Source organism: Lonchura striata, chromosome 8 (genome assembly GCF_046129695.1).
Source record: "Lonchura striata isolate bLonStr1 chromosome 8, bLonStr1.mat, whole genome shotgun sequence".
Taxonomy (NCBI): Eukaryota; Metazoa; Chordata; class Aves; order Passeriformes; family Estrildidae; genus Lonchura; species Lonchura striata.
The window spans coordinates 9,872,003-9,893,951 of record NC_134610.1 but is presented as its reverse complement, the minus strand read 5'-3'; the positions used below and the strand labels follow the sequence as shown (position 1 = coordinate 9,893,951).

Sequence of the window (21,949 nt, the reverse complement as noted above, 5' to 3'; positions counted from 1 at the left end):
CAGTTTTTGTGATCTGCAACATCGATTCTGGTTGCCAGGGATATCAGATAATCTATAACACTTTGTAGACTTAAATGACAATTAAAAATGGGGAATGAGGGATGAATTTAACTTTCTTATATAGTGGACAATCCAGCTTCAGGGAGATTTATTGTCATCTGTCTAAGCCCAAGGCATGTCAGATGAAGTGAAACTTTCATTCTTCTGCTGCCTCTACCCCTACAAAAATATTCAGTTTATACAGGACCATATATGAGAATTAGACAAAAAAGGCTCACATCATCTTGTTTCTTTCTATGCAATTGTTTGTATTTTTTGCTGTATTTATATGACCCGTCAAAAAGTAGGCATTAATGAGGTAAGAAACTGCACTGAATTCTCTGATCATAAACAAAGAAACAAGGTGGAAAGCTAATTTTCTGTGACCTATCTGCATATCCCCTGAATGAGGGATGCTAAATAAAGCACCTTCTGTTGCTAAGTGGGAAGCAGGAGATGCACTGACAGTGACAGCAGACCCATCCATGGACTATGTTATCCCAGGATCCTGCTCAAGGATGTGTTGATTTTGTCAATAGAGACTGTCAATTGCACAAAAGAAGAGCAAGTGGAGAGACTGGGACAGCCATGTAGTTTATATATATTTTTTCCAGGAGGCAGCAGTAAAATATGCATGAGGATAAGGGAGAGAAAAAAAACATCTAGAAGGGTGCAAGAAGTAAGTTCAGAAATAGTCTCAGAGCCAACAAAGGAAGGATAATCCATGTTAAGTCCCCAGAAGAGCGTGTATAGCAATACTCAGTATCTCTCACTGAGAGACAGACCTGATATACTGAGAGCTGCTAAAACAGAGAGAAAACCAGTTGGGATTAAATGTAATTTTACTCTATCTTGGAAAACATGACCGTGTCCTGGTGTGTGTAGGGGAACACTGGCAGCTCCATGTCAATTGACAGCAACAGTAATGGCACACACAAGTCCCTCCCTGGGTAGCGGGTGCAAATTTGAACATTTTCTTCATGAGGAACACTTCTGCTGCAAGTTACACACACTAATTTAGCCAGCTGTCATCCAAAAAAATGCAATCTAAATAAACTGATCAGATATATATGTCTTATTAAAATTGAAAAATCCATCAGTACTCTTAATCTGTAGAGATTAGTTTGGGAAAATAAACTGTAAGTATTTGGGACAAAGTGCAAAATCCCAGTGTGTTGCCCTAGTGCAAAAGAGGATCTTGTCGCTGTGACTGGAGCATCAATCTGAATTTAGAGCAAACAGCAACTGAGCTGGTTCTTTATCATTCACTCTCCTGATCTCTCCCTTGCATATCTAATTAAATGCAAGTTTTAATTAACTATTATGCCTACATGAATCCTACTTCTTTTATTTGCCAAAATATAGTTACGATTAAGTTTATGTCATTGTCTTTTCAACAGCCAGAAAATCTGCTCATTGATTTGAGAATCCCAGTGCCTCGTGTCAAGATCATTGATTTGGAAGATGCAGTCCAGATCACAGGTCATTACCATGTCCACCACCTCCTTGGAAACCCAGAGTTCGCAGCCCCTGAAGTTATCCAAGGCCTTCCTGTCTCCCTGAGCACGGATATCTGGAGCATTGGGGTCCTCACCTATGTCATGTTAAGTGGCGTCTCTCCGTTCCTGGATGAAAGCAAAGAGGAGACTTGTATCAATGTGTGCAGAGTGGATTTCAGCTTCCCACACGAGTACTTCTCCGATGTGAGCCACGCTGCCAGGGATTTCATCAATGTTATCCTCCAGGAAGATTTCAGGAGAAGGCCAACAGCAGCCACTTGTTTACAGCATCCGTGGCTGCAGCCGCACAATGGCAGCTATTCCAAGATCCCACTGGATACCTCCCGCTTGGCGTCCTTCATTGAGCGCCGCAGGCACCAGTACGACGTGCACCCGGTCCCCAGCGTCAAGAGCTTCCTGCTGAGCAGGATGAACCCAGGCACGTAGTGCCTCCACCCATGGGATCCTGCACTGCTGCTCCTGAGCCGTGTGCCCGGAGCGCCGCCAGGAGCACGCGGATCCTTTGGACATATCCCATGTTCGACATTTGCATTTCACCAACTGCAAGGTGGGAATCACTGCAGACGTGGCAACGGGACCAAGGCAAAGGAGGTGACAGCACTGGGGACATGCTCCCTCTCTCGGGGCACGTGGTACTGCCACATCCACTGCCAAAAAAGGACTGCAGGAAGCAAACACCAACTGGGAATGAGAGCCAAAATTGCAGTTGCCTTAATCTTTTTGAGGCAGCCTTATAAGAAATCCTCTTGATCTTGCTGAACTGAATTCAAAATGTACAAAAGACTAGAAGTAGCATAGTAGGGGGGAGTGAAACCAGGCTGACCTTAGCACGTACTGCAGAACTGGACCGGTCAGTTTTTGCTGAAATCATTGCAAGCCTGCTCCAGGTTATCAGTAAGATTTCTCATGCCCCATATGCCCAGGTCTGCCATGATTTCAGTGGGGACTTTGCCTGCATAGGACATGCAAGATCAGGCTCCAGTCACTGCTGGATCAGCTCCCATGGTGGCATGGCTTAGGTAGACTGGTGTTGCATGGTAGTGCTCAGACCAAAATCCTCCATTAAGCCCCTCTGTGGGCTTTCTGCTGTGTTAAGTCAACATGAGCTAAGATTAAGGTAATTAATTCATTGGAGCATACAGCTGGTTCTGATTAAGCACAATGGGACTATGGTGGGTTTTTTAAAAGCATTTTATACACATTGTACAAAAATCTTTTGCAAAACCTGTGCATTGAGAAAAGGCAGAGTCCAATTTTTGCAGTATCTGTAAACTAGATGATGATGGTGATGAAGACATTTTTTTCTATCACAGGTTTTCAGTATACATATATTGTATCATAGATATAAATATATATAAATGTAAAGGATCCTGTTCCATTTCTAGCTTCAGAATTGCTTGGCCCAAAGTCCATCCAAGCCTTTCAGAGTGCAGTAGGAGTGGTGAGTTCATTCTTGTGCTTACAGCTTGAAAATCGTTCCCAGTGTTTAAAGCATGTAATTTGTTTCATTTCCAAACTTGTAAATATCTCTCAGCCACCATTAGCACCTCATAACCAAAGCATTCATGAGGATATTTTTATGTCCAAAGCCTAATTTGTAATAAAAAAAATAATATTCACAATTAAATAATTTCTCTCTTGTAAGCCAAGTTGCAACATCATCATATTGATGTTACAGTGACGGAGCCAGCCTTAAGTATAACCAACATAGGGAGTCTGTAGTGACAAATCAGCAGTTTGTAGGTTGGCCAAATCTTCCTTTCCAGAAATGGGACTGGAAGGGGAAACCATCTGGGGCTTCCCCATCCTGTTGCCACACCACAAAACTCTACAGTCTTGTGGGGTTACAGTCAAAGAGATTTTTTTTTTTTCCCTGGCACATGGGGACTTTGTTTCGGTGCTGAGTACCATTTATGTGTCTGTAATGGGAAATGGCAGTTGTTACCAAAGGTTTTCCTAAGGAAAAGGGCTTGATCTGACCACGTGTGCTCATACAGACTCTCTTGTAAGGGAGAGAGTCAAATCTTGTTTACCATCTGAGTAACTGCACTGTGAGCCTACAGGAGCAAGCACTATCTCTGCCAGTGGGTGGTAGAGATACCCTGCAAGTACTGTTAAATTCTCAGGGCTCTGACAGCCCTTTTTTGATCCATCTCCAAGCTCCCTTTCACAGCAGGGAGGAGACCTGGCCCTCCTCTTTGTGCTTGCTCTATCACTACACCAGAGTGGTCAGTATTTTGTTCATGGAGAAGAGGCATAGCAAAAACCCTCAGTACTCAACACTGAGTGTGTGCACTCCTTGAGATGGGGAAGCCACAGGAAGAAGGGTGAGCTCAGGTGCCTCAGCAGGCAGAAGCAGTTCTGTGAGAGATCTAATACAGGAAGGAAGTGTGGAAAGGTTTGAAAGAGACAAGTGTTCACAGAAGGTTAAGCTTTTTGAAACTCATCTAGAACCTATCTCAGTTCCTCTCTAGAGCAGCAGCTGATTTTCTAAGCAATCCAGCAGCACCTCTTAGATAAAGACCACACTCTCATCCTGAGAAACAGTGCAAAGTATGCAATTTCTTAGCAACTGAATACAGACAGCAGTTAAAGGGAGTCTCTAATTACCACCAGCCTCAGGTACTTTCTCACTACAGGACTGTCTGTAATTCTTCCTATTTGTCAAAGCTGGCTCTTTGTGCTGTGATTGTGCTGCCCTTAAAAAAATATTTGTGGAAGTGTGGTCTGTAAAACCCACAGCTTTTATTAGGCCCATGGGTACAGTTTAAGCCACAGACTTTCTGCTTGGCATTAATACAAACAAATTCTCGTTTATCACATGAAATTTGGAGTTATTTAGCATTAAGTTTTTCTATGTCCTGCATTCATATGTCAAACTACAGCAGCGGACACTTTGAATGCACAGGGGGAAAAAACTGGACTGATTAAGGTGATATTTAAGCCTCTCATTCCTATCAAGTAACAGAAAAAAAACCCAAAAGGCTGAAAGAGAGATGATATATGATTAGGTGTTGGTGCTCAGATTCAGAAAAGACTCCTTGTTGAGAGAGCTGGAGGTGCTGAACTCTGAAGATGTTGAATGTTCTGAGGTAACTTTCTTTTGTGGTTTTGCTTTTTCCATATTCATGTTAGAGCACCTCTTCCTGGACACCATTCTTCTTACAGCCCATTCAGGAATACTTGAACCAGTTAAAACTTCCACAAAACATTTGTGATTACCAACAGTTCTAGCTTTTGCCTGAATACCAAGTTTACATGCAATACTGCCATATGATAAATGCACAGGAAGTATCCTGACTTTGCTCTTTCAAAGTCTTTTTCAGCCAGCCTGTGGTGCCTCTGCAGATACAACGGGTCCTTTAACTCTGTTGCAAACTCTTAACTCCATTTTAAAGAAATTAGAGAAACTGAGTAAGTAGGCCTGGAGTGCACCCGCTGGGTGAGGAGCACCACAGCCAATCCCCTGTGTGGCATTCTCCAATGACTGGATTTTGTTTTGTGCATGGAATATTGTCTGTAAAAAACATGGTTTCTCAGTGAAGCTTCCCAGAGAATATCCAAGGGGAAGATTTCCACCTGCAGCTGTGTACCACTCGGGGTGTTCCCAAGATAGCTTGAAAGTGTGGTGGTGGCTGCACCCTTTAGCTTCTCCAGCAGCTTCCAACCATCCAGGATGACCAACAGGAATACTGACGACAGTGCACCACAAGCTCTGCGTGGAGTAGCACTGTGCACACAGCCACTGCTGTCAGACAATTCCACAGTGCTCTTACCCTGCTCTGACATCAAAGTGTGGCTCACAGTGTCCCCAGGTGCTGGGTGACAGGAGGGCAGCAGCAAAGGTGCTGGTGACACAGAGGCCAGAGTACGTGGTGACATGGGGGCTTCTTATTTAAGATGGCTTCAATTAATGAATGTGCAATGAGAAATTAGCTCTCCTCTCTCTCTGCTCCACTTGGAGCAGCCAGGCCAGGGCAGGAGTTCTGGTGGCCAGTGTAAACTGCCAGCCCCATCAGGTGTTGCTGCCCTGGGGGAGGCCCCATTGACCACCAGGCTGCCAAGGTCCCTGTGCTACTGGGGTGACACAGAGCCAGGCCAGGGTGATAGACTTTTCAGGCTTTAAAATTTATAATATGTCTCTCTCTTCTCTAGTTTTATTTAGTCTGACTGCCCTTTTTTTTAAAAGACTACGGATTGGGTTTTTTCAGTAACATGTATCTTTTTCCTTCTAAATTAATGCTGAGACAAAGTCTGTGCCCTCAGCTGACCCTGAGGCTGTGGCTTCAGTGGAGTTCATTAGCATTTCTGACAATGCTATTAGGCCTGTGCTACAAATACTGTGCATAAAGGCTGAATGCAGAGCCACACATTATAACCTGACTATATATAACCCTATTTTAATGCCCTTGCAATGAGGGGACTGTGTCAAGTAACCTAGAATAACAGAAATTTCAGAGACATGTAAAGGCTTCTCTGTGCACATAAAAGTCTAGCAGAAAATTTACATGCACAGGGGCTCACCACCTTCTTTTTGTTCTTGTTTCTTTCACAGCAGAGGTGAATTCTCCTCTAACACAGGGCTTGGGTTTATTTTCAAGCTCATTCACTCATGTCCCATCAGAAAATGGTGCTTTCCCAAGGAAACAAAATCAAATCTCATTGTACTAGGCTGACTGCACACTGCCATCAAGTGATGTACTCTCGTTCTGGGATCTGTATAGTGCTGAGTGTTTCCATAGCGTCAGGATACTGAATGTTTGCTGTGACTGTAGTCTTTATTATGGAGCTAGTGAAAAACCAACATCTTCTCTACTCAAGCCATATTTCACCTTCATGTCCAACTTCTGATGCTGGTGCTTTTACTTCTCTTTCTACCAAACTGTTCAACACTGCTCTACCACTGAGGTCAATTTGCTGATAACTTTTGGAAATCAAATGCAATAGGAAGTGCAAAAAAAAAGTCCATCTCAGACTTATTCACCAAGGTAAGAGCAAACAGTTGGAACATATTGATGCTTTCAATCCTTGCAACAATTCACTGAAGGAGGAAAAAAGAAACAGTATTGCTAATAGCTCAGCATTTTCAAGGTGCAAATTCCACAGCCTTAATTATTTCAGTGTATTGCTGGTCTGCCTTAAATGTATCTTCAGTTTTATTGCGGATTTCATTTTGTATGCACACAATGTTGGTTTGTAAAGGCAGGTTTGTAAATATTTCCTTTGTAAGTCTAATCACTCATGTGTACTGTTGTGAGGTGACTACTTGCTGTCCCATGTTGTTGTTACTATACTGCAGTATATATGATCATCTACAGATGTAGCTTCGACCTGTACATCTCCTGTCCTTGCATTCCCATAAATAGAGTATACTAAAGACTCAATTTCTGGGCTTTTTTGATTAAATAAAATTATTCAGAGAAGACCGGGGTCAGTCTTATTTCACACATGTGGCATCTTTCTGAGTGAGGCCTTTGGAGACTCGGGGCCGGCTGAGGGCTTTATTCAGCTCACGTTTATTCGGCTCAGGGCTTTATTCAGCTCACGTTTATTCGGCTCAGGGCTTTATTCAGCTCATGTTTATTCGGCTCAGGGCTTTATTCAGCTCATGTTTATTCGGCTCAGGGCTTTATTCAGCTCACGTTTATTCGGCTCAGGGCTTTATTCAGCTCATGTTTTCTGGGGGATCTCTCAGGGAACCAGCCCAAGGGATCCACCGAGCGGCCCTTTGGGAATCATGCGAGGAGCCGAGGCGGCGAGAAACCCTCGGGCCACATCAAACCCTCTGCACCGGCGGCTTCTGCTCCCGGGGGAACGGGGTGAGGAGGGAGCTGGGAACCGTGGAGAGCGGAGGGAGTGGAGGGAGGGCGGCTCAGGGAGCAGGGGACGGCGCAGGGGCTGCCGCCTCGGGGAGGGGACGCGGACGGAGCCGGGGATGGCGCAGCCGGGCTCCCGCCTCAGGCAGGCAGGCAGGCAGGCAGGGAGACAGGCAGGGAGGCAGGCAGGGAGCAGGCGGCGCGGCTCAGCGGCTCCCGGCCGCCTCACGCCGTCCCCGCCCCGCGGCCCGCCCGCCCCGCATCATCTCCGCGCGCCGGGCCCGCCATGGCGGGGCCTGAGGCGGCCGCGGCCGCGCTGAGCGGGGCGGGCGCGCTGCGCTTCGGGCACTTCGTGCTCAAGAGCGGCCGCTCCTCCCCCGTGTACATCGACCTGCGCGGGCTCGTGTCCCACCCGCGCCTCCTCCGGCAGGTGCGGGCCGGGCAGCCCCGGCACCCGCAGGGTCGGCCCGGGCCGTGTCGGGCAGAGAGGTTGCATTGATTCAGTCGCGTTCGCTCCAGCCTGGCTCTTGGTTTTCCTTTGCAGGTTGCGGGACTTCTTTTCCAGGCAGCCCAGGATGCGGGTGTGCGGTACGACTGCGTGTGCGGCGTTCCGTACACGGCGCTGCCGCTGGCCACCATCATCTGCGCGGAAAATCAGGTTCCCATGCTCATACGGAGGAAGGAGGGAAAGGACTACGGTAAAGCCTTCAAATCAAGAGTTTGCAATTTACCTTGTTTGGGAAATGACCTTATGGTCATTCTTTGTGGTTCTTTTGTCAGGCACAGCATCTCCGTTCCAGTTTAAGGTTACTATTGCAATTTCCCTCCTAAAGCAAACCTCCACAGCATTCCAGCCTCATCAGCCTCTCCCATCTGGTTGCTGTTTAGCCTTTAGTCCTGCTGTAGGAGATTTAGAGACTCTTGAAGGATGTTCTCTGTTTCTTTGGTTTTGTTTGTGAGAGTTTCTTTTCCTTAGCCATGTCTTTTTTTTTTCCTTGTTACTCTTGCTATAGTTCTGGATTAGTGGCCTCATCCAGAAATGAGGATTTATAACTCAGATTCTGCAGCATGCTGAGACCAGAGCCATGTTTTGCTCTCAAACAGAGGTTTTTGCATATTAACACCAAAAGGAACTTTTCTAGTCTCTTCTTCATTTATCTCTCAACCCCCTTTTTCTTTCATTATCCTGTGGTCCTGTAATCAGTGAACCAGATGGGCAGCAGTCCCTTCTCTGAGTAATGAACCATTTATTTGATTGTGATAAAGGATGTGGGAGAGCAGACTGAAGCATTAACCTGCCATATAACTGGATGCTCTTCCAACTGTGTGTAATTAGAAAGTACACTTGTCAAAACTAAATGTTACTCCTGTGTCAGGCAGTGGGACAGCCATGTAAACATTTGCTGTTCCTTCTTGTGAAGCACAAGCCAGTTGTGACAGGAATTAACTGCTCCTGGGAAAGCCAGGCATCCCTTTGTCCTTGCCTCCAGGAGGCCTTTCATGGATTTGTGCCTGTTGTTAGTTAGGAAAAAGGCACTTGAGGTTTTACTCCTTCTAATTGTTCTAACAGGCATATTAAGCACACAGTGCTGCCTGTGGAAAACAGGGGACATGTGAAGAGTGCCAGTAACTTGGCCGCCTTAAAGGTGTTTTAAATAACAAGAGAATAATTTTGTAAGCCTGAGCTTTCGAGTCATGACAGTACTAAACTTCTGAAGTCATCTTATTCAAACATTTGAATTTGTGCTGTTAACAGTGTGTCAGTTTTGTTATGGAATGTAACTTCTGGATACATAAAGTAGTATTTTATCAGCTTGGAGAAGTAACAGTCTTTGTGAACCGAATTACAGATCAGTGAGTGAGCTGTGGTAAGAACTGTGATAAGTGGTATCATCTAATAAAGTTTTGATTCTATTAAGGTTTTCTTGCGTTGTCCAACCTTTGCTAATTTGGTGGAGTGATTGCTTTTTACTTTTCAGGTACTAAGCGGATGGTAGAAGGCACCATTAATCCAGGAGAGACATGCCTGATCATTGAGGATGTGGTAACAAGTGGATCCAGTGTACTGGAAACTGCAGAAGCTCTTCAGAAAGAAGGATTAAAAGTCACAGATGCCATAGTGCTGTTGGACAGGGAGCAGGGTGGGAAGGCCAGGCTAGAGGAGCATGGAATTCGCCTGCACTCTGTGTGCACCTTGTCTGGGGTGCTGGAGATTCTCCAGCAGCAGGGAGAAGTGGCTGCTGAGATGGTTGAAAAGGTGAAGAAATTCATTGAGGGAAATGTGTTTGAGGCAGTGGCTCAGAACGGTGCTGCTCCTGTGAAGAGACTCTGCAAGGAGCTGAGCTTCAGCGCTCGTGCCCAGCTGCCAGGGGTGCATCCCATTGCAGCCAGGCTTCTCATGCTCATGGAAAAGAAGCAAACAAACCTGTGCCTTTCTGCTGATGTCACCAGCCCCAAGGAGCTGCTGCAGCTAGCTGCCACCCTGGGCCCCAGCATCTGCATCCTGAAGACTCATATAGACATCCTGAATGATTTCACCCAAGAGGTAGTAAAGGAGTTGAGAACGCTCGCAGATCAACATGAATTCTTGATTTTTGAAGACAGGAAATTTGCAGATATTGGAAACACAGTCAAACACCAGTACGAAGGTGATTATCATCAACCTGGATTTACTATAACTGCCTCTGGTGTAACTGCACTACTGGCACAGGCTGCCAGGAGAGAGTGTGGAATCTCCAGCCTTGGGAAATACTCAAGGGGATAAGACCCTGAGCAATCTGACCTAGCATTGAAGTTAACCCTGCTAAGAGGGCATGATCTCCTGAGGTCCCTTCCAAACCTAAACTTTTTTATGACTGTGGTTATGCTCAGTAAGTACTTCTGAGTTGTGTGCCATGCTGCCTGCTGTTACTGTACTGCTTGTGTGCCCAGCATGGCTTTCTTTTGACTCTCCATCTGCAGCTGTAGAACTGCTGTTCTCTTTTCCTGATCCTTATGTCCCATATGGTCTGTGTGCTGTCTGGGCAGATAGCACCTGTGACAGCAGATTTCTGGGCTACCATAAATGTCTCAGTAAATATTAAAGGGGAGACACTAGCACGTCTTTGTGAAAAGTAAACTGAGAGATTACACACTTTGTGGTTAGGCAGCTGTCAGAGCTGTCTGATGAGACTGAACTTGTAACTGACAAGCTTCAGCAGTAAAACTGTCTTTTAGATCTCTGAGTGATAAGGTGTGCAGCTGTTTTTGTCTGACTTGTGCTTCCTGTTTAACACATTTGTGACGGCTCTTTGCCTGTGTCTTCCTGCCCGTGCTCTCAGGTGGCGTGTTCAGAATCGCGTCCTGGGCGGACATCATCAATGCCCACGTGGTTCCAGGCTCTGGAGTTGTGAAAGGGCTGAAGGAAGTGGGTCTCCCTCTCCAGCGTGGCTGCCTCCTGGTTGCAGAGATGAGTTCCCAAGGGTCCCTTGCAACGGGTGAATACACAAAAGCTGCAGTAAGTGGGCAGTCTTGTATCGTGTTAAAAGCTTGCAAAGTGTGACAGGGAAGTTTTATGTGTTTCTAATACTTGCACTTCCAAAAGTCCCTCCAGCTCTAACTATTACAGGTGTTTGTTTTTTCCTTGGAGACTCAGGAATATGACTGTGGTATTTAAAGGTTGCAGCTGTAGGCCAGTGATGTAAGATGGTCAGAGTTTACACTTGGAATTCTAGTACATGTCACGTTTTCTATTCGCACTCTCCCCTTATTTTTTTATTTCTTTCTTTAAGCAGTGCATTTCTAATTAATTTAAATCCATTTGCAGTATTATTTATAACATGGAAAGAAATATAATATTCACTTTTCTGCCAGAGGGAAGGAGTGACTTTACATTGGGAAAGCAAGAGGTGTTTCATACCCCTGCCTCACACAGATTGAAGTGTCAGAAGGTGAATGAGAAACAGATTGCTAGGCCAGCTGAGTTTTAAGTATATCATTTGTGTAATTGTTCACTGATCTTTTTCAGGTACAGATGGCTGAAGAAAACTCAGATTTTGTTTTTGGATTCATATGTGGATCTAGAGTTAGTAATAAACCAGAATTTCTTCACTTAACTCCAGGAGTGCAGCTGCAAACTGGAGGTAACTTCTGAAATATTTTTAGTCTGTAAGTACAGTAGTGATGTGGTCTCCAGTGAAAAAGTGGCTTCTGAAGAGGGTTTGGATGGTGATTCTCAGCTGGGAGGAGTCTGTTTCCCACTAAGGGCTGTCTCCCATATTTCTGGATATCCCTTTCTTGGGAGCTCTGGAAGGCAGTGAGCAGGCTATACATCCTTTTTTCCTGTTTTGAGGTCTGTGCATACCATAAAGCACATTATTCCTGAAAGCATGTAAAATGTCTTCAGATAGGTGTTAGATTAGATGTAAAACTATTCAGTAGTAGTAAAAAAAAATATAACAAATAGAGAAGTCCAGCTGAAACACTTGGTATTGATACAGATGCAGTGTCAGTGAATGGAAAGTCTTGTGCTGACTGAAGAGGTTATCAATGAAGCAGATAGGAGAGATATGTTTCTCTGCAATACTTAATTTTTATGAGACCTAAACTGAAATCACAAGCTTTTACATTAATATTTGGGGGTTTTGCCTGCTTTAAGAAGTCTGAGGCTCATTTTATGATGCTTCTTTGAGTAGCTGTTCCTTCTATAATGATTGGTAAACCATGAAAAAGAACGGTGCTGGTTGTCAAATTAGATCTGTGTTTTTTGGTTGGCAATGCAGTTTCTAGTTCTGTTTGTGGATTGTTAGGATGAAAGCTGGGATGGGGGACCTGTTTCGTGTTCCAGCACCTCTCTGAAGGTTTTTAGTACATGCAGTTTTGTACAAACAAAAGCAAAATGGTGTCTGTATTTCAGGTGATAACCTTGGACAGAAGTACCTAAGCCCCAAGGAAGTTATTGGTGAAAAAGGCTCAGATATCATTATTGTGGGACGTGGCATCTTGGCAGTTTCAGACCGTCTCCAAGCAGCAGAGAAGTACAGAAAGGCAGCGTGGGAGAGCTACATGAGCAGGCTTGGTGTTCCTGCAGAAGACTGAAAACCACACAGTGTCCTAGCCAGCAAGCAAAGCTGATGGAGCTGCAGCCCTCATGAGGGGTCCGGTTAAATACATGGACACTTCAGCCTGTAGAAAACTGCCCTTTTGGAGAAAAATCTATTACAAGGTTGTTTTAATTGTACACACGGAGGTCAAATTGTACTTGCCATTGTTGTTTTTTTTGATATTTGAATGTAAGAAAGCAGAACTTCATGCCCATTTTTTAGCCTTAGTAGGCTTTCTTGTTTGAAAAATATTGCACAAAACACTCCAAGGGTATTTTTTTGGCTGTTGTTGACTTCATCTCTTTTTCTCCCCCTCAAATTTTTTCTGGCTGTGGAAATGGTATTTTGTTATGTTCTTAATAAACTTCACCTGCAGATTTGATGTGCTGCCCCAACCTTCACAGGTTTATTCAGCTGTCCTGTTTCCAAGGAGCAAGTGCAGGTTTTAATGTCACACTCTGAAATTGAATTATGTGGTGTTTAATAAATACTTTTTTGCTACCATTTTCCCTTTTCACTGGCTCTATATGTCTTTGTTCTGTGGCAGAAATATAATAAAAAATTATTCTGTGTCTGTGTGTCTGTGACTGCAGGAGTTGCTCATGATTCTGTTTACAGAATTGTCAGAGCAGTTAGTTCTGTGCTTAATTAAAGTGGAGCTGTGTGCTTAATTAAAGTTGGTTCCTCTGATATGAATTAAAAATATACTTTATTAGACTTCTTGTGACAATAGCTGGCATACTTGCAGGCTTTACTTTCCACTGTACATGGTAAATAAGGAGAAATAGAAATATCTTGCATGATTGGTTTTGGTTCTAAAGTATGAAATAACCTTAAGTGTATCTAGCATGTATGTGGTGTAAATAGCAATGAAAATGTTACTGATCAAGAAGTCAAAAACCAGTGGTGATGCAGTTCTGGACTTTGTGGTCTGTTCCAGAGCACACAGAAAGCTGGGTCCTTTTGTTAATACACTTAATGTCTGGACTAGGAACAACTGTATTTAGTGAGGGTTTTGCCATTAGTGCCAGGTCTTTGAAAATAGGAAATTGGAGGAGGCTTTTTTTGCTTGGTTTAACTTACGCAGGATGTCTAAGACCAAGGGACACAGGCTGGGATCTGAGGGCTTTGCCTCGTGATTTGGTGACATAGTGCTCTTTCTTGATTCAGCTGCTTGTGGGGCTCAAGGTGTTGTGGAGGGAATGTTAGAACACTGTGTGTAATTTTCCTTGGGGGTACCTACCAGTTGCTTCAGGAGGATTAAGTATCATAATTCACACCTGGACAATTCCATCCTGTGGAAGAAGGAACTTGTTGCTTATGAGGTATCCTGTTCAGACACCCTGCAATGGTCAGTGGGATGGGATATTTCACATCAACTTCTAAGTGGTTCCAGTCCTTCAAAGTGAGCAGGGGATTTGTTTGCTGTCCCTGTATCTCATGGCCTTGATGCTCGTAGCAGAAATAAGACTTTCTCACTTGGGCCTTTTTGCAGAAAATGGTCTTTTCCACCAGAGGGAGCTGAGACTCTACTTTTGGGGAGCCTTGACGCGCCGCCGTTTTTACAGCTTCCAAAAATTTCCCACTCTAGATAATCCTCAGAATGAAAATCTGTTTGGTTTTAACAAGTTACACCCTTGCTGTTGGGTGTATTTAAAACATTTAAATGTGATTCGGACATTTAAATCAGTATTCTAGAGCTCATTTAAAACAATTGCTCAGCACAGTGTATTGTGGGCTCACTGTTACAGCACAAGCAGAATTTAATGAGTTCAGTATTTTCCACTAACTGCTGAATCGTGTTGAAGCACGTGGCTGACAGCCATGGAGCTAAATCCCTAGGCAGGCTCTTTGGAGACCGAGTTTATCAGGCCTCTAGCTGAAAAAATAGCAACTGGATATGGAAAGAGGAATGTGATCTAATATCCCATCACTTTTAGAGGGTACGTGCAACTCACTTTCTTTACAAAGCAAGTTCCGAGGAACGGATCAATTGGGAAACTTCATTTCACAGTCCTGCTTTGTGCCCTCCAGAAAGAGCTGTGTTCTGGCACTTCATGTGACACCACTGCTGCAAACATTTCAATTAGTAAAACAAAAACATGTTACCTCCTATATGCATTCTTCTGTCAGAATGATTATAGTAAACAAGTGTGTGTGCTGCCTTTGAGGCACCTGAAAGTGATTAAAAATCCATTTCAAATTAAGAACAAATGTTAATTTCCTTGCTTGCTCCTGCTGCTTGCATTCATCACACAGTCCCTGCTGTTGGTCCCAACTGTTCCTTACATGGGAACTAGGTCACAATTTACAAAACTCATTTGCATCATAATATATGAATCTGAAACTCTTGCAGTTCATTCTGTGATCTGATTGAGCCTGTGGTAGAGGCACAAGGCTATATTTAAATTTCTCAATTTAATGTTAACTGGCAGTAGGCATTTATATTAAATTGTGATCCTTGCCCATTCTGGAGTATGGTTTATAACAGAATGAAAGGAAAGCACTCTTTTTCATTGTGACCAAGTGTTGCCAGTGCTTGCAGCAGAAAGCTGCATGACTTGCTGCTATTTCTGGGCAGCAATTCCTGATAACTGTGAGACCAGCACAAACTCAAACCACCAAGGAATTGTTATGTAGCTGTTGATATTTGTGTGTAAAGTCCACTCTGTGTCTTGGAGGTTGTGGGTATCTGTTAAAAGAACCCAGCTCGGGCACTTAAATCAGTATAACTGCTGAAGTACAGTGCATTACTCAGACTTAAAATTCTTGCAAAATCTTGATAAAGCCAGTGCTGAATTAAAACCAGCCAAGTTAAACAAGCATCATCCTTAAAAGTATTATTTGTATGTCACAGTATCAACATTGCTTTATTATTGGTTAACTGACAGATCATATTGTAGTTTCCATAGCCTAGTCTATGAAAATTTATTTGAAACATAATCCCAGAAAAATAACTGAATCACTTCCCTTTAAGTTTATGTGGAAAGCCTGTTGCTGTGGATTTTTTTAGTAAGAGACACAAACATTGCATTTAGAGAATAGCACCAAAGGAATGTGAAACACCCAGAGGAAGTTTGTTTTCAGATCTGACATTTGGAGGTCACTGTCTCAGAGAACGGTCTGCTTTGGAAGGTTTGTGATTGGGCTCTGGACTAGACACACTGGACAGTTTGTTTTGTTTGTTTGTAATCATGGTGGTGGATCTTGGTCAGCCTGTACCACAGTGATGAGTACAGCTTTGGATGCTGCAAGAAATTAAAACTCAGCCTGGTGCCTGCTCCAGCTTCAGGTTTTCCTCCAACTCCTTTGGCAGGCATTTTCATGCTGGGAGAGGTGACCCTGCCTGTGTGTCTGGGTTGGCTTTGTCCCCAGCCTCAGTTCTCTGTTCTACATGACCCATGTGGCCTCTGAACATTTTTTCATAAGCTGCTGTGAGCCACAGTCCAGCTGTGAACGTGCAGGGCTGTAGGTGGAGGCTGGCCAGGACAAAGGACAGGGGGAAGCCTGAGCAAGGCTGTAATTGTGCATAAGGTGGTGGGTGGTATGCCATAAGCTGTGTAAATTGAAATACAGACTTGATGCTAGTATTGACTGCAGCTGCTGTGGAAATCCCTGTTTGGTTTCTGGTAGTAATCTGCAGTATTTTGTAGAGTAGATCTACTTTTTTTACCAACTGTAACTATACTTGCCTTGATAGTAGTAAACTGTAATGAATAAGAGAAAATAGGTAATAAATCCTCTGTGTCTTTGTGCATAACAGAGTCAGACATACTACAAACAGTCACAATCTTTGCATACTCACAAGCCAAGTAATCCTTCTGGGTTGTGGCATTAACTGGTGTCAGAAGTGTGGATCTGTGGTAAACAGGTCATGGATGCTTAGGAGAAGGCAGTAGAAAAGCAGTGAAAATGGCAAGATGTTTGTAGAAAACCCCTTTATGGGACAGAGATAAGGTGTCTAAGAATTGATTGAATTTGGAAAGGCAGCAAAATGAGCTTCAGAGGTGACAGGACATTCAAATGCAAAGCAGAGAATAGCAAGGGGCCTTTCATCGGGCTTCTCACAGAGGTGTCAGCTGTAGGTGCTCTGTTTAGCACTGCTAGGCAGGAACTGGAAGCTTTGCAGCAAGCTAAGGATGCAGAAGTGTGAGGAGTTGTCTTTGAATCCCATGACTTGGTTGCAAACCAGTTACTTAAAAACTACCCTCAGACATGTGGACTGTGGCACCTACAGCAAAAGCCTACATGCCTGGTCTCAGAGCAGGATCACTGAAAAGATAGGTACTGAAAATGGAAAATGAGGAGGAGGCTTTGATTCTGGCAGCGAGTCTTCCTCCCCCTCTTCATTGCCCAAGCTTTGTCCAGATAAAGCAGCCTCCTTGTACCCTGACATTAAAACTTCCCAGAGGGCTCCTCCTGGCTCCTGCTGGAGAGGAAGGCACCCCCAGGGTCACAATGACTTCTAGGAATTTTCATGCTGAGCAGCTAAGGCTGTTGTCCATACAGCACAGTCCTCCTGAGGACTGGGTGGGATGAGGGGAATCACCTGGGGGCTGGAGCAGTGATCCTTCATCAGGCTGAGGCTGGACAGATATTCCTGACAGGAAGAATATTTCTCCTAAACACTGATGCAGAGGCCAGAGTGAAAATCACCCTGTTATCATCCATAATAAATGCTTCTAGAAGAATGCTGGAATGTGGGGCTGTCTCCCTCCCTCTAGTAGTCTTGATGGATTCTCTGGCAGGACAATGAGACTGACTGCTCGGGATTTTCTTAAGGAACACAGGCAGCACCCTGGGACACAATGGTGTGTCAGCAACGGGGAAACTAAAATTCTTGCAAAATACAGCATCCAGAGAGACCAGAAAAACCTGGCTTTAATGTCATGGCATGAAATGTGGCACTGAAACACCACAGTGGCCTGGAAGGGCTGGAAAATTGACAGTCCTTACCGGGAGGCAACAAGGACAGAGAAGCACTCCCAAAGGGAAGCTCAGGTCAGGGTCATCCAGAGGCTTAAGGGAGCTCAGAGTAGTAAGAATAACAGACAAAATGCTTGAAATGCAATAGATCTGACGAAGTGGCCCCCTGCAGACAGGAACATCATCTGGAATGGAGACAACTGGGGGATCTCCTGCAAGGAACAGGACTCACAGTAGGCTGGCTAGAGGAGATGCCCATGGTCATCCTGCAGCCTGTGGGACAGGCATGATGGGGGTGGCACCAGCACACTGCAGCAGGGAAGGAGCCACCTCCCCTCCTCAGGAAGCTGCAGAGCACAATGAGGTCTTACCTCAGACTTCTTATCTCTAAACTAGATAAACCTGGAGTCTTCTGGATGCATTCAAGGACCTTAACATCATTCTTAAATTGTGGGGCCCAGCACTTCACACAGTATATGATTCAATTGTATTTAGTCCTCATTACTGAAATCCCTTCTTACCAATGCTTGCAACTCAAACTACACGGTTAAACCACCTTTATAACCAACACAGAGATTTATACATTCTCATTAACTACTGTCCCCTGTCCTTTAACAGGCAGTTATTACTCTCAGTGTCCATTGGCTTGCTCCACTCCTCCAGATGTCACACTGACTTGGCAAGTTGGCATGAAGTGAAACAACATCATGAGCATTTGTCTTTTTTATAACTTACATTATTGCACACCATGCCTTGTCATTATGTTATTGCTTGTTCCTTATTTCAAGGGTGGAATTGTGATCACATTGTACAATTTATGAATATAATTTCTCAAGCAGGCAACAAATTGGATTGTTAGATGCCAAAAACCACCCTTGATTGTTAGATGCCAAAAACCACCCTTGATTGTTAGATGCCAAATTTTGAGGCTCAGCAAGCAGAACCTGTCTCTGAAGCATCTTGGTGTCAACCTAATTTGTCATACTTACTCCCCAACACACCAAATTATCAATAACAACAACCTTTAAAGTACATTCATATGTTGAGGCCCCATAGTACATTATAATGCCCCAGGATACAGGTTCAATTTGGGTGAGGAAGACAAGCAACTGTAATTATACTTTGTGTTACAATCACACCCAAGCGTGGTTTCAGTGCAAGTGGGACAGAGCACAAGCTTGTATTGATCCTGGAAACCTAGTGGACCTGAAATAATGAATCAGCAAATACAAACAGATGAGGTTTTAATGGACTTTGGCATCTTACATGGAATGTTAATAACATGAATTGTCATAGGTACTGTAATCTCACTGGTCCTAATTCTACATGCTGCTGTCCACAGAGTTGGCTTAATACTGATGATAATTGGGACATCTATGACCCAAGCAACACAATTGGCTGTATAGATCATAGCCTCTATTGAGAATTCTGATTATAACAAAATTGAAATTTTTTTTCTAATCCATGTTTTTCTAATTCATTCTACAAACATGGCAATGACCCTGGGTGATGCTGGTGGCCAACATTTTAACCCCTGGATGGTTCTGTTTTTGTGGCATTAAAAGATTATCACCACAGAGGATAGACACTTGTACCACAGCACATCTTGCTCCTTAGATATTCCCATCTCAAGTTCTGGCATTTAACTTTCAACACAACCATTATCCTGTAGGTAATCAAGGCAGAGTGTTCAACGCTGTACTAACAGGTCCATGAGGTTTCCAGAAATCAATACAAGCTTGTGTTCTGTCCCATTTACATCATCATTTATTGACTGAGCCAGATGAAAATAGAAGTCAGCAGCATCTATTGGCTGCTCCAAGTGCTGGTGCCTTATGCCTGGTTATGTCTCTGGTATAAAAAGGTCTTACTTTTACCCCAAATGTAGCCTCTTTTTCTGATGCATCCCAATGTGCACAAATCCTTGTTGCCTGTGGTATTTCCTTGGCAGAGCAGGCCCTCACCAGGGATGCCAGGCTGACTCCAGGCTCTGTGATGCAGCGTGGGTTGACCTTGGCCAGGCACCAGGTGCCCACTGAGCCTCTCTATTTCTCCCCTTCTCAGCAGGACATGGGAGAGAATAAGATGGAAAACAACTCATAGGTTGAGAAAAGGCAGTTTACTAAAGCATAAAAATAGACAAACAGAAGTTTGCATGTGCATGAGCAAAGGGGAAAAGCCAATCTCTACTTCCCATCAGCCAGCGATGGTCAGGCTCTTCCAAGGAAGCAGGGCTTCAGCACACATAGTGGTGGCTCCAGCAGGCAAACATTGCAGAGTAACAAATGCCTCCCTGTTCCTCCTCCCTCCCTTAGCTTTTATAGCTGAGCTGACATCACACGGTATGGAATATCCCTTTGGCTAATTTGGGTCAGCTGGCCTGGCTGTGTGCCCTCCCAGGACCTTGTCCACTCCCAGCCCCTGGATGGGGAGGGAATGTTAGAGGGACAGGTCAGCTCAGCAGTAGCCAGAGCACTGGTGTGTTATCACCACCTTTTGCACTGCAAAGCACAGCACTGTGAGGGCAGCTAAGGGAAAATGAACTCTGTCTCAGTCAGGCCCCTTATTCCATGCACTGTCCACCCCTCATTCCATACCATTTGCGTCATACTCAGATCCCACATAATTTATATATCTTCCAACTGTTCCCACTGTATTTATTTCTCATTACTGGAATGCCTTCTTGCCCACACATACAACTTAAATTATGTCCTTAAACCATCTCTATATCAAACATACATTTTCATTAACCACTATCCCCTGCCCTTTCAATGATAGATATTATTTTTCTATTTCATGGGTTTCATTCATCCCTCCAGATCCATGACTTGGGCTCCATTCCATCAGGATGAGTGATCTGGACAGGAGAAATAACACACTTGATTGTTGGGCACTGACACCAGTCTGGCTCAGGTTGTTGTTGCTTGTTGTCTTCATGCTCCTTGCAAAGTTCATTCTTCATCAGTTCATATAATCTCTGCTACTTCCTGCAACATACAACTCACACCACAGATTATTTTTCACCAAGGTTAAATCTCCTTGAGGTACACACCAGGTCTCCCCATCCTTCTTCATCACCCACCAAGTACACCTGGGTCCTCGGGCAAAGACAATCCCACAAAGAGGCTTGCCTTTTCCCATGGGAGGAGAAATCCACACTGACTTTCCCACTTTCCTGTGTGTGCAGGGATCTTATTTCCTCCCACAGTGTGAAGGGGTTTCATTTGGGCAGGACCAGGGTGGTTACCAGATCCCCTAGGGTTGAGTAGCCAAGTGGCTTCTGCTAAATTTGCATCCCAGTGCTTCCATGCCCCATTACCTTACACTCTTTACATAGTTTTCAGCAGTCCATTACATCTTTCAGTCTTCCCAGAGGCCTGTGGGTAATAAGGGATGTGATATATCCACTCAATGCCATGTTTATTTGCCCAAGAGTTTATGAGTTTATTTTTAAAGTGACCCCCATTATCTGATTCAATTCTCTCTGTAGTACCATGTTGGCACAAAATCTGTGCCTCAAGGCCTGGGATGTCAAGGTCTCTCAAGCAGTGGCAATGTTTTACAGGGGATGTTTCCAGACAGCCACTTGTTGCCTCTACCATGGTGAGGATGTAACTCTTGCCTTGGCGTGTTCATGGCAACAGCCCAATATAGTCAATTTGCCAGGCCTCACCATTCTGGAGCCCCAGCCACCACCCTCTCTTCCAAGGAGACTCCACTTGTGTGGCTCACTTGATTGCAGCACATTTCACAATTGTGTATAACCTGTGTGGCATCTCTTGGCTGCCTTTGACTGCAGCTCATATTGAATTTCCAACATGTCAGGTACAGCAGCACTCACAGGTTTATCATTCAGACCCAAAAAGTCACTGTCAGCCTCCAGCAGACTCACACTGGCCATATGGGGCTGCTAATGGGTGGGCAGGTTGTGCTGATCACTCCTTGGCTCTCCAGGGACTAATGGATGGGGGGTTCATGGATGGGGTTACAGAGTCTTGGTTGGTGAGATACTGCTGCTGCTGCACAGTCCTGGTACTTGCTGGTCTTCATTCAACCCACAGCAATCCTACAATGAAGGGATAGAGGCCAAGCAGGGTGGATAACTCTTTGATCTTCTCTGTATTCACCGTAGCTACACTAAAAGCCCATGGATATCCTTTTGGATCCTTGAAGTATCTTGTCGATGCCAAGGATACAAGGGACCTCTGACCCAGTCACAGTGGGGGGCTTTTCCCACTTGTTCCCTGTTAAGCTCAGCTTGGCCTCTAACAGAGAAAACTCCTGGCATCCCCCTGTCACTCCAAAGATCCAGATGGATTCTGCATCTCTGTGCCTCGATGGCATCAATGCACAATGTATCTACTAAAGCTTTGCACTTCTGCGGATCTGATGTGCCAGGCCATTGAATCCACACAGTCCAGTATGCCTGGTCACCCCCTGCCTCCTCCTGGCCAGAGGCAGGGACCCTCTATTCCTGCTCCTGGTCAGAGTATTCACTATCTGACCTTTGCGATGCCAGATCAGAAGTCCCCTCATCAGGGTGAAAGGAAGTGATTTTAGCTCTTTT

General features: G+C 44.5%; 2 protein-coding genes across 3 annotated transcripts in view; both read left to right on the top strand.

Annotated features, from left to right (window-relative positions):
• The window catches only part of KALRN (kalirin RhoGEF kinase), a 95,492-nt gene extending 88,510 nt beyond the window's left edge, over nt 1-6,982 (top strand). For both annotated transcript variants that reach the window (XM_021526047.2, XM_021526059.2), the window contains exon 27: nt 1,440-6,982. In XM_021526047.2, coding sequence (XP_021381722.2) covers nt 1,440-1,985 — 546 coding nt within the window. In that variant the 3' untranslated portion in view covers nt 1,986-6,982. The remainder of the gene's footprint in view (nt 1-1,439) is intronic.
• Nucleotides 6,983-7,646: 664 nt separating this feature from the next.
• Nucleotides 7,647-13,028, top strand: UMPS (uridine monophosphate synthetase). Its single transcript, XM_021526310.3, has 6 exons — nt 7,647-7,805; nt 7,920-8,073; nt 9,355-10,023; nt 10,696-10,871; nt 11,382-11,496; nt 12,270-13,028. The coding sequence occupies exons 1-6, from the start codon at nt 7,662-7,664 to the stop codon at nt 12,449-12,451; spliced, it is 1,440 nt and encodes a 479-aa protein (XP_021381985.2). The 5' UTR covers nt 7,647-7,661; the 3' UTR covers nt 12,452-13,028.
• The last annotated feature ends 8,921 nt before the right edge of the window (nt 13,029-21,949 follow it).